Below are 13,250 nucleotides of genomic sequence, written 5' to 3'. Positions count from 1 at the left end.
AACTCCAGAAAGTTGCCCCTATTTGAAGAAGTTCATGTCTCATCATGCCCTCTAAAAGCCAAACCTTGATTCAAAAGGAATCGAATAACATCAAGAGTTGCAGTCAAACAAATCCTATATTCCTTCTCTTGTTCTGAACCAACTCTACTAACAATATAAGTCACACTCTGCTTTTTTGATTTACAAAATTTTCATATTCAATTCTAGCTTTGTGGTGTGCACTACCCGTTGACCCAACATGAGCTCTAAATCTTTCATTAGCCTTCTTCCAATTAGAGAAACCACCACTAACAAATGCTTCATCTCCTGGTGCTAAATAACCACGCTTGAAAAGAAAACACCAAAAACAATACGCAACATCTGTTGTCGTACTATATTCAAGCCAATATAATCTTTATACCAAACATCCCTAAAACCTCTCTTATCTTTCCCATATTGTTTTTTTTTGGAAAGTCATGGCCTTTTGGTTGGCAAGGACCTTTGGCAACATATTCTCTACAAATTCGATCATGAATATCACATCAAAACTATATATATGGTCTCGTAATTCGGGGCCAGCTTTAATTTTCTCTTTATCAATTTCAATCTCGTCCGGATTATTTTCAGCTACCACGTGATTTTCCAATTGTTGTGGTTCTTGCTCAACATTAGCACTTGAAGAACCGATTGAAACACAAGGTCTTTTCTTCATAAATTTATACATTAACCTAAAAACAATGTAATACAAATTTAAAATTTATATTTAATCAATTATCATATACTATGAAACTTTCTAATCTAATCTCGGATAAGATAAACAAAATCAATGAATATTCAAAAGCAATTATACAAAGCTGCAAAGATAATTGCTATATCTACTTAAATTAGAGAATATAATAATTATTGTAATGTGAATTGTAAAAACATTAAAAAATACAAATAATAGTACCAACTTAAACTTGAATGATGATTTTAAATACCTCAATAATAAGTCATATGATACAAGAAACTCTCAAAAAATATTGTTGACGCCAATTGCTAAGAAATTCCTTTGAAATTCTATTCGTAGCACAAAACCCCTAAAGCATAAAGTTTGAAATTCTCTTCGATATAAATTTTGAGTAGAGAATGAAAGGTTTTTCTTTTCTTGTTATAAAATTCGCCCAAGTGTGTACCGTAGGTTAGCAACCTTTTGCATTCTCTATATTTAAATAGGTTAAAATTATTGGAAGTTGGATTTATTTATTTATGGTATCAATTAATACAAGGCCAGCCCATTTGTAAGGCCTAAGAATTAAAATATTGGAATTTGCGTCTTCTTCTTCTCGGCAGAGGCGGCGACATGTTAGCTGCCATTGCTGCCTAGGGCAGAACTTCGGCGGCGTGGGGTCGGCAGCTGAGGAAGGGTATTATCCGGCTATTCTTCGGGAACAACGGTGGGGTCGGCCGACCCCCCTCTCCCCGACCCCACCTAGATCCGCCGATGCTTATACCTACAGCCACAAACAAAAGTTTGATACTTGGAATTACGATACTAGGTTTCGTCACTCCACAGAACCATGTTGTCCCATGGTATGCTCACATATCATTTGTTTCCTCAGGGATATGCATGAGGTAGAAGCCTTCTCATCATCTTTGCAAGTCGTACCCCATAAAAAGGTCCAGCTTCTCACACTCCTTCACAACTATGTCGATCGCATTAAATTTTTGCTCATATCCAAACCTGGGACGGTGCATAGCAGTTTTGAAACCTCGGTTCGCTTAGCACTTAGGTCGAAGTTATACCTGATGGGGGTTGATAAAGTATCGAGGCGCTGGTTTGTGTCATTGTTCATCTCTATAATCGCTTCTAAGATTAGCTCTAATGCAGCCTTTGACTTTCTTTTCCGATTGGATTTGTTCAAGGCAATCGGGCTTTTGTAAGAGCTTTCAGCTCTAGTATCTGGGTTGAGTTGAGGTTTTCTTGGATCTCTTCTTGGGTGTACAGATTGTCTAGACTGACATTGTACGCATCTGGAGGAGACTCTTGAGTGGAAGAAAGGACAACACCCATCTTGGGATAAGCTTGGGACCTCACCCCGCAATCTGGCTACACGATCCTTCCCGTATACATAGTCCTCGTATTATGGCCAAGCCTTGTACCTCAGGTAGAGTGCATTAGAGTCAACCTGCATGGCGAAAACAATAAATCTTCAAACTAACAAAGACAATGGTGCAAACCAATATGTAGAATAGCTGGAGAGATGGAACGAAGTAAACCTTCACAATTTGGGCATACTGCTCGTCATTGCATTATATCTTCCGGTTGCCGTTTGAGTTGAACCCAACGCTGCTACAGTCAAGTATCAGAAACAATGAACGGTAGCATCTCTTCCAAGTGTTAATATTGGAGACATATGAGGCTGGGCTTTCATGTAGCCAGCCAGGAGTACTGATTCACAAATGCTTCAACACGAGTGAGGTAACCGCCTTAGAAGCCATTATCGGATTTCCAACGGTTAGTCACAAGGTCCTTCAGCTCTAGTATGGGGACTTCATCCTCACGTGGAGATCAAGAGCGTCTTGACCTGTAACCCTTCACTCCACCAAAACGACCACCAACACCAACACCTGAACGGTGACGACGTGCACGTCAATATGTTACTAACAAGTTGCACGGTAATTGCAGGACATATTCTTACCATCCATGTTGTGGCTTTTCTCTTCTGACATTCTTTGAGAGTCGAAGTCAGACATTGTTCACACAACATAATTGGATTTTCAAACTACAATATCATAAAAAAAAATACAAAGATCGCCACAAAGAAGTGTCGTGAGAGGGAGAACAATATAACAAATGCTCGACACCAAATCATGCCCGAAAAGTCATTCATTGGAGAACATGAACACCTCACAATGTCTTTACAACCATAATAAGCGACACCCGAGCCTGCTTCTACTAATTAAGTAATATATGAATACAACACACAACATGAAATCGGACGCTCAGTTAACCACAAAAATCTAGCGATGGAGAGAATTAGTAAGCCCACTTACCTCGACCGTGTGCCTTGAAAAAGACCTCCGCCGATGTCCTCACCGTTAACGTGTTTCCACGCGAGAGGTGTTCCCTTGGTGTGGTTCGCAGGTTCCTTTTTCAAATCCATAAGGGAACGCGGGAGTAAAATTTTAGAGGAAGAGGAAAAAATATAAATGCCAATTTGTAAAGGGCATGTTGGGAATTAAAACATTATATTAAGAATAATAGTGTCATTTAAACACACAAAACATACATTACAAGCAACGTACCAAAACATTTATGTAGCCCAAATAAACTAACTTTAGTCAACAAATCAAACACAATTATGTAAAATTCACTAACATAAACATTAAGCTAGCATTACATCTTTTGAAAAATATTTATGAGCTTCATTGAAAATCAAACACAACCCTAATATCCGATTACATCTAAATTTGTGGAATTTTCTTTTATCTATTTTAAACCTTTTTTCACTTTCCTATTTTGTACGGGAATAACTATTTTTTATTTATTTCATCAATTAGTTTTTCAACTCTTAAAAAAATAGATTGTCAGTTTATTACAAATTATTATCTATTAATTATTTTAATTTTATTTTATAGAATTGAAAATAATAATTCTTACTATTCACAATGCAAAATTAATTAAGAGTAAGGATTGATGATAAAAAAATATTGAGATTTGGATAATCTAGTTTAATCAAGTTCAAATACTAACAATGGTATAAAATTTGGTTATTTTTTATATCAACACAAATTTCGAATTCTTTGGACCAAGTAATATTACTTTTTAACAATGAAACAAAATTGATTAGAAGAGGACATATGTTTATAATATTAATTTTTATAAATAATTTATTCGAATTTTATAAAATGTATAATCAGTAATACAGATTCAACAATGTTATGATCAAAATACGAATATATGCATTTTCTTATGTTAATTTTATTTAATTAATAATTTAAAAGTTATACCATGATTATATGGGTGTAACACAAGAGTTTTTATTAATTTTCGATTGAATAAGTCAAAGTAGGTTTCAAACTATAATTCCAATTAAATAGCAGTAGGTGTATGTTTTAATCCGTTTTTCTATCTCGGTTTTCGAATTTCCTCCGTCCTAAAATTAGCAGCTACCCCAGAATTAATTCTTATCTAAAATAAAATAAACTCTTCACCCAAAATCACACCGCCCCCTCTACCGATAAGTCCAAAACGGTGCGTGCGACTTCAACGGCGGTCGTCCGTACGGCAAGCTTGGCGCGCAGCGCGGTTGGTCCGCGCGTTTCCCCCCTTTTGCTTTACGATTTTCCGGAAACTTGAATGCTATGTCTATCAAAGTAGCAAATGTGTTTCAGTGCTGAAACACAACCTGAAAAACGAATTACTATATTCACATGCGAGAGAAAAATAATTTAGTGAGATGTTCGATTTCAAAATTCACCACATTCTGCATGCTGTTACTAAACTTGCTGCTTGCTTTAACTTCTGGCTGACGCACTTGCATTGAGTTCCATGCTATCGTTTGTTTATGTATTCATCGATATTATCGATTGTTTCGTTTGGTTTCGTGTATCCAAGGGAACTGGTTCGTACAGTCTCTACTGTTTGTGTTGGTTAGGGTTGGTGGAATATAGTTTGATTTTGTGTATTTTGATGGCTACAAAATGATAGAGGAAAGAGAGAAAAACTGAGTGAAGTTGAGTGTTCGCTACTCCTTATGCCATCATTTTGGGGCCTGATTTTTGAAATTAACATGTATTATATTGTGCCATATATTGATAACCTTAAACAATCCGATCACACATTGGTATAATTCTCCTATGTAGGTCCCAAATAGATTGTTGAAGCCTTATAACAGTCTATAAGATTTGGCTGCATAACATTCTTCACCGTTTTTGTGATGAATAGTCAAATTGTCCATATATGCTTTGACTATATCTATTCCGCTTTATTCTGTCTTTCTTCCTAGTTTGAGCATCTTCACTGCTGTTTGCTTTTATATTGATTACCCCTGTCATTCACTTGCACCTACCGATCCCTAATGTGTAACCTGTAAGGTGCAGTGAATACACAGCTGCACACTAAATTCAAATAGTCATTGCTTGTATCTGATTTGAAGTTGCATTTGACCAGAGTAGTTTTTATGAATAACACTATCTTAACCTGAAGTTCTTGATCTATTAAATTTGTGAATCTAGTCTCAATTAATGGAAATATGATAGATGATCATTCTCCTGTTGTCTATTCACTATTACTAGCAAAACATATCTATACTATTATTGTTTAGCCATTTAACATGCCTTTTTCATTTCATGCAGGCTTTTCATTCCTTTACTCATGGGAATGGACGAAAAACCAATACACATGCAAACCTCAATATCGAAGCATGCTTTTTTTGATCTCTCTCATGTTTCTCCATTGGTTTTCTTGTATCTCCTTAAAGAATGTTATTCTTATGGTAGGTCCTAAATTCTATCATTGTTCATATCCAAATTCTATGAGTATGCTTATGCCATAGGGCATATATTTTTTGGTCTTTGGCTATACAGACTGCGTCATTATGTGATCAATTTGAACTATGGCATAAACAAGGACTGGAATATTCTGGACTTCTGGTCTTATAGATTTGTAAGAAAATCAAACTTTGGAGTTTGGAGCCTTCTCGTCTGGCTTTTGAATATGGAACTTTGTTTTGTCTCTATACTTTGTGGACTGATTATCTTGTCTTTCTCAGAGTTCATTCTATTTTGTCTCAAATTGATTGTATGATCGTTGTTATTTGTTCCTATTCATTTTCTTTTCGGTAATTAATTGGCTTTTGATTAGTTGGTCATGTTTCATTTGAGCTATAAGATTATTTCAATTTCAACTTAAAAGCTTAGCATTTTATCAACTGCTCTTTTTTTACGTTCTCAAAGTAGCGATGCAAAAAGCATATGAGGAGAGTTGGATGAACCTAATTTGTCCTGAAAAAAAGTAAAAGACGTGAGACTTTAAACTTATGGCGCAAATTATTCCTTGGTTGTAAATTTAACATGGGAAAAGGGGGGGATGAGAAAATTCTCTCTCTTTAGATTCCTCCTTTCCCCCTTCATTTTCTAGAAAAAAGAATTTAACCCTTATTCCTCCTCATGAGGTGTGATAATATTATTCTTATAATTGGAGTAAATATTATCCTTCGTTGGAGTGAAAAGGATGAATAAGAAAGGGCAAATGCACCCTTAATAGTTAAAGTTTTCCTTATTTTTAATATAGTTATTTATTGATGTCAAGAAATGATAGTATCTTTGTCTGAGATAAATAGGTGGTGGTACCTCAAAATTCTTGATATCTTTACACTATTATTATTATTATTGTGTTACTACGTAGTACTCCCTCCGTCCACGAAAAATAGTCTCATTTTGCCATTTTGGGATTTCCACAAAAAATAGTCTCATTTTTTAAAATGGATAGTTTCGCTCTCATACTTTACCCACTTTTTCTCTCTCTTCCATACTTAACTTACTTTTTCTCCATATCTCTCTTACTTTTCCTACTTCTTCTCCTTCTCTCTTACTTTACTAATTTCTCATTAACACCCGTGCCATTCACAAATGGGACTATTTTTTGTGGACGGAAGGAGTACTACATTTTACACATACTGATATTGCATATGCTTCAGAATCATGCATTTGAAATGGCATGAAGATTATTCACTAATTCAAGCTTGGATGTGGTTCATCTTTACCCAACACATTTGAGTGTGTATTTACTCGGGGTTAATTTCTATGTATGAAGAATAAATTAATTTTGACAGGAACTTGCAAAGCAACCACGAAGTTCCGTGCATTACAACAACAACTGTGTCTAGTTTTACTCAACAATTGCCAAATTGGACCAGCTACTTGGATTGCTCACTGCCTCTGCATGCTGCCCATGTTCCAACCATACTGTGAAGGCTTCAGCCATTTGGTAATATCTGCTCTTTGTCGTTTCTTAAAAACGGGCAGCAATGATGAAGATGTAGTGGAAGCAAAAGAGTGTGCTGCCAAGTTATTCCTGGACATTGTCAATGGCACTCTGGGACATGACAATGGAGTCCTCATCAAGATTATTAAAGTTTTTCAAGTCAATTTAACAGATATTGATAATGTGATGTATGAGGTATCAATGAAGAGCAAATCCAAAGCTGATTCAGCAAAAGAAGTGGTTGAACAATATGTTTGCAAGATGGTGGAATGCCAATCTTATATGACTGCTGTTGATCTGTTAATACACTTCTCCATCCGTGATTCTGGAGAGTCATATTTATCGAAAATGATGGGGTGCCGACAAATGAAAGCAGCAGAGAAGTGGGCAACATATTTGGGTAAGCCAATGCTATGTTTGCTCGTCCAGGAATATGTAGACCAGAAATTGTTACAGCCTGCATATGATATTATAAAGAAAAACAATTTGCGCCAGGAATTCCCTGAATTGTATCATCAGAGTAAAGAAAGGTGAGAAGCTTTTGTTTATTGCTCTGTGTCCTTTACTGTTATCTAATACTATTCACCATTTTAAATTAATGGGTTCCAACTTTCAAGTACCCAATTAGAATCTTGCTAGAATAGCCATTTTTTACATGATTGCAGCTCACTTAAGAAGCTAGCAGAAAAAGGTGTCTGGGAGATAGCAGAAGTGAGAGCTACTGGTGACAGAAAACTTCTTGAATATTTGGTATGTGCAAGGTGTCCAAATTATTCTATGGACTTTGTTGAATTTTTTTTTCTTATCTGCTCTAGATGCATATCCCTTTGTTTTTGTAGTCGTATGATACTTTGTCTAAACTATTTCCTCGTATATATTTTGAGTTCACATATATACCTTTTCAAAATCAGTGAAACAAGAAAGGGAGAAGTAAACACATCGTGCTTTTCAATAAGGATATTAAAGTTTTGATTCACTTCTCAATTTGGCTATAGTGGTATAAAAATAAAAGAACAAATTAAATGAAGGGATGATTTATTTAAGTTGTGTATACTAGGTCTATTTAGCAATGGAAGCTGGCTATTTTGAAAAGGTTGAAGAACTTTGTGAACGCTATTCCATCAAAGGTTTCTCTAATTCTGAAGGTATGCTACAAGAAACATCCACATGTGTTATATTACAATGATGTTCATTGAGTCTCAGTTAAGTTATGAGGAAGACCAAATGTTTCTGGGAAGGGTAGACGTTGTTTCTTGGAGAAAACAAACACCACTTCTGTATTTTTGAAAAATCAGTAGTTCTTTTTTTTTGGAGAAAACACACACCACTTCTGCATTTTTGAAAAATCAATAAGTTTTTTTTCTCCTCTACTGACTGATAAGTCTCTTGCGTATATTAGTCATTTATCTTTGTTGTCTAATTATGAGTTACGACTTTTACAGAGCCAGAGTCAAATCTTCCGCACCGTCACTATTTAAATCTTCATGAGTTATGTATTGAGGATGTTTTGTGGGTTGATGAAGTCAATAGTCTGCGAGAGGCAATAAACTACTTTAAGAATTGCAAAGTTGTTGGTGTTGACTGTGAATGGAAACCTAATTATGAAAAGGGTAGCAGACCCAGTAAGGTAACTTAGCTTTTCCATAATCATCACATGGTGCAAGGTGAATTTTTCTACCTTTTTTCCTCTCTAAAAAAATTGCAAAAAATAGTTTCTTTCTTGTATTACTGGTCAAGATATCCATCATCTTTGAGCACCTTCCTGCTGACAAGATTCCTTTGGTGTATCTGCTTATTTGTTATCAAATACTGCAGGTCTCCATCATGCAAATTGCATCCGAGAAGAAGGTTTATATACTTGACCTTATCAAGCTGTATGCGGATGTTCCGAGTATTCTGGATGAGTGCCTTGGCTGCTTATTTCACTCTTCAAGCATTTTAAAACTTGGTAAATAGTAAAGTTTTTATGCTTTAATTAAAATCTTGAGCACTAAAATGCAAATTGGTTTTGAAGTAACACGACATAATTATGAAGTTGCATGGAATTAAAAAACAATCTGCAATAGTAATGTAATAAGACTAGGTGAGCTGTGAGGAAAACACCACATTTTCTTTTTTGATGTCTCCTAACCAGCTGCTACACCCTGAACCAGTCATCTTGAAACGTTCCCTAAGGCTATTTTGAATTTGATATGTGGCTAAGAGTTTGTAAGTCTGTTGAGTGTATATACACAAGATTCCCACAGATTTCCATTTGACATGTGGCTGAAAATGGACCTCTACCTATGTCATGACTCATGAGTCATTACATCTACCAATTGATGTGTACTTTCTCTTGTAGTACTAGGTTAGACTAGGATCTATTCTGCCTTTGGCCTAGGAATTTGAATGTAATTTTCTTAATGTTGTGACATAGAGCTAGGCTGTTTGCAATTCCAATAGCAGTTATTTTATCACAAATAAGCACTACAATGTATCTCCTAGGTATAACATATACTGCCAATGGGAATACCTGTACAATTTGGATACTGCATAATATTTGTTTGGATGCCCATGTCTAGAGAACATCGCTCCTTTGCCTGGATAAGGCTTTAGATGAGTTGGGATAAGATCTACTGCATTTACCCTACAAAAGATGTGAATCCAATTAAGTAGTTCTTGCATCAGTGCACAGACTCAGCTTGAGTTTCTCCTGTCACCCGGTCGTCAAAACTTGGATTATTTGCTGCAGCATTTCTCTTGTATTGCTTATTTTTTTCTTGCCAGAACTAACATCTACACAGATCTAGGCTAAAAACTATCTTCCACCATCTAAATCATAGAAATTGTTGGAATCTATGTATGGATAAGAGGGGGTCAATGGTTTAGGTTCAGCCAGGAAAAAGAGAGCAGTGTAGCTTTGCATATTGATAAGTTGGCTGAATTCACAGTCGATAATTTTTCTAAATGAATAATTTCAGATATCTCAAAGAGACAGATAACTGCAGGATTGATGTGACTATTCATTTGTGCAACTAGAATCAAGAAAAAATAAGATAGATAAGGTGGAAATTTTTTCAGGGATCTAGTTCAGTAAATACAGGACACGTAATTAATCAGAACAGTAGAAATATCTTCATATCTTAGCATATTTGCTAATTCCAATTGCATTATTTGATTTATCTTGGTGACACTTGTATGCCACTTTGGTTTATTTGTCTGTGTTTTTGACTTGCATGCAACAATGCAACATGTAACTATTTTATTGCTCTCCATTTTTGTAGGCCTTTCCGCGTTGACTAGTGTGGATAAGATAAAATTAAAAATACTGACTGCATTTTTGAAACTGCAGGCTACAATTTCCAATGTGATGTTAGGCAGCTTGCACTTTCATATCGAGATTTAAATTGTTTCAAACACTTTGAGATGCTTCTTGATATTCAAAATGTTTTCAGAGAGCCAAAGGGTGGTCTTTCTGGCCTGGCTGAGGTAACTTTAACCGGCCAGAGATATATGATCAAATGTATTGAGCTGCCATCATAGTCAAGGGACCTAATTTTCCTCTGCTATTATGATGTTGGCCTAAACAGAAAATTTTGGGCATCGGTCTGAATAAAACAAGACGAAATAGCAATTGGGAGCAACGACCTCTGAGTCATTATCAGGTGGGTGCTTCTGTGTATGATAATTTGAATTTGGCTTTATCTTGTCATCTTAACAGCTTTTTTGGCATAATGTCAACACAAACTGTTTCCAAGGTATAGAACTAAGTGAGAAGATGAAGATAGTACTAATTTTTACTTTTGAACTACATAATTCCACCGAAAATATATAAAACTAAGATACAATCTGATTATGCCTTTAGTACCTACAGTAATGCAAGGGGGCATATATTATTGATGTTTAACCTAGATAGATAGGCCAATCCATTGTTTACTAAGATAGAATCTTACAACTAATATTGTAGAGTACCACACATAAATTTGTGCAATGCTATTACTTGTTGTACTGAATATTTTCATTTTTTGTCAAAGAGTTGGTCGAATTAAGCCATGTATCCATCCCATATATTTATGGATTGTCATTGCAGCTAGATTATGCCGCTCTCGATGCTGCTGTTCTCCTCCACATATTTCGGCATGTAGGCAGACACTCCCAGCCTGTAGGCACCTCAGATGGAAATGCCAAGATAGAATGGAGATCACAAATTGTATGAATCTCTCTCTCTCTCTGTGTGTGTGTGTGTGTGTGTGTGTTAAAGCCAGTAGTTGTGAGAAAGGACTTGCACTTGGATTGTGACTATCATTAAAAGTTATTCGGAGTCTTTCTGTTTGCTCGCTTTTGATCCATCTTTCAATCTGAACAGATATCCCATATGGACAGCTCAAAATTACCCAGGAAGGATGTTAAAATTAGAAATGAGCCAGACACTCTGATGAACTGAACATGGAGGGTGAAGCAAAACAACCATCTGGTATAGTCAGTCTTGTACAGAGCTAGTAAAGTAATTGACAGTTTAAGTTGGTATAAACTTGCCATGATGCAGAGAACTTTTTGCGAGAGGAATTGTAAAGTTTTCAACCTTTATGAGAAACAATAAACAAAAACATGACAAATTGATATGAGATTGAAGATCTAAATAGAAGGTCGAATTTCTGTATGCTCAAATATGAACCTTAATTATTTTAGTACTATTGTACTAATAATAAACGACAATGATGTGGCATATAAAAATCATGATTATGAAAGAAGCACTGATGTACGCATCAAACAATTTCATTGTCAAATGAAACAAAATGGTATATGCGATACAATATTTTCATGTAATCCCTCTATCCATAGAAACGTTTTGAAATGACACGAATTTTAATACAAAGTTGGTAAGGAGAGATAGAAAGAAAAATGTGTTAATGGAAAATGAATCTCATCTTTGAGAAAAAAACATTTTCTGAAATAGAAAGTTTCTATTTTTTTGGGATGGAGCGAGTATGATATGTCCATTTAGTTGTCTAGCCCTTAAAGATTAGGAGGGGGCATTAAACATGCAAGTTATGTGTCGCTCCTTCCAGATTTTCCTCTTTGAACCATATTTAAAGCACATTAACAAGAATCGTAAAATGTTCACACCAAATAATATAGACTTTATATCATTACAATAGATTCAAACCTTGCGGTCTACATCCACAGAAACAAGAAGATGATCTTATTATGATTCAAACAAACTACAAGGAAATTGAAAATATACACTAAGAATTACAAATTGAAACGCTCAATCTAATCTTAAGTTAAACTCACAATCAAATGAATCTTGGTTTTCCTCTTTCTCACAATCTTGGTTTTCCAGAGCTTATATCCCAACTCAAAGTTACAGCGTGTGTGATAAGAAACTAACTGTCATTCCAATGGCTAGTTTCCAATGGCCTTACCAATGACTCAGCTCATGCCTTTAGTTCATGGCCTTGAACTCGTGTTCATATGGGCATACATTTCAACAACACATGTGGATCTTTAGAAGTATTAGACTCCTATACATCACCTTGCCCCCGGGATGTGTGAATCTTCGAACTTGCCAACCTACACCTGGACATGCGGACCAACACTGGACCTGAACTCATGCACTTATGTCAGATCACTTGTGCACATTTGTAGGCATGTGCAGTCATGCATTTTTGTACTTCTATTACATTATTATGCTATCAAAGACGACGTAAAAAAAATTGTAAGTTGTATTGTGCCATAAACTTTGGACCAAACATGAAAATTATATAAATAATATTTTAATTTTACTATAATATATGTAAAACTATAAAATATTTCATGTGTACTAGTTTCATCTATTCCCTCCATCCACTAAAAATATGAACTTTGAAGAGAACAAGTTTTAATATACAATAGGTATAGTAAGAGAGATATAGAGAAAAAATAATTGAAATATTGTTAGTGGAGAAATGTCATACTATTATATTAGAGAGAGAGAGAGAGAGAAAAAGCTTACAATATATAAAATTCATAATTTTAAGAAACATACTAAAATGAAAATAGTTCATATTTTTAGGGAAATGATAGAGTAATACTCCCTCTGTATTAAAATAATATAAACATTTGAAACGACACGGATTTTAATGCACAATTGGTAAAGTAAGTGAGAAAAATTGGTAAATTAAGAGAGAGGAAAAGAAAAATGAGTAAAGTAAGAAAGATGAAGAGAAAAAATAGTGAAAATAAAGTTAGTGGATTGTGGGTCCATGTCATAAAATAGAAAGATTATAAAATTTCTATTTTTAAAGAACAACTCAAAATGAAAATAGTTGTTATTTTTAAA

General features: G+C 35.0%; 1 protein-coding gene across 6 annotated transcripts; it reads left to right on the top strand.

The window, feature by feature from the left end:
* The first annotated feature begins 4,147 nt into the window (after positions 1-4,147).
* LOC125185298 lies at positions 4,148-11,588 on the top strand. 6 transcript variants are annotated; one of them, XM_048081813.1, is made up of 12 exons: positions 4,304-4,423; positions 5,320-5,459; positions 6,798-7,479; positions 7,615-7,699; positions 8,007-8,094; positions 8,392-8,576; positions 8,765-8,897; positions 10,281-10,417; positions 10,519-10,593; positions 11,019-11,138; positions 11,295-11,402; positions 11,475-11,588. In XM_048081813.1, coding segments are annotated over exons 1-11 (1,725 nt in total). In that variant the 5' UTR covers positions 4,304-4,421; the 3' UTR covers positions 11,373-11,402; positions 11,475-11,588. The 6 variants fall into 6 exon arrangements, 5 of the variants coding, with proteins under 5 accessions (XP_047937772.1, XP_047937771.1, XP_047937773.1 ...); XM_048081815.1 differs by lacking the exon at positions 4,304-4,423 and adding an exon at positions 4,148-4,270 and having other exon boundaries at positions 11,295-11,588; XM_048081814.1 differs by lacking the exon at positions 4,304-4,423 and adding an exon at positions 4,172-4,274 and having other exon boundaries at positions 11,295-11,588.
* The last annotated feature ends 1,662 nt before the right edge of the window (positions 11,589-13,250 follow it).

This window comes from Salvia hispanica, chromosome 4, assembly GCF_023119035.1.
Source record: "Salvia hispanica cultivar TCC Black 2014 chromosome 4, UniMelb_Shisp_WGS_1.0, whole genome shotgun sequence".
NCBI classification, from domain to species: Eukaryota; Viridiplantae; Streptophyta; class Magnoliopsida; order Lamiales; family Lamiaceae; genus Salvia; species Salvia hispanica.
The sequence above is the reverse complement of the archived record's forward strand: the minus strand, read 5'-3'. Positions and strand labels throughout refer to the sequence as shown.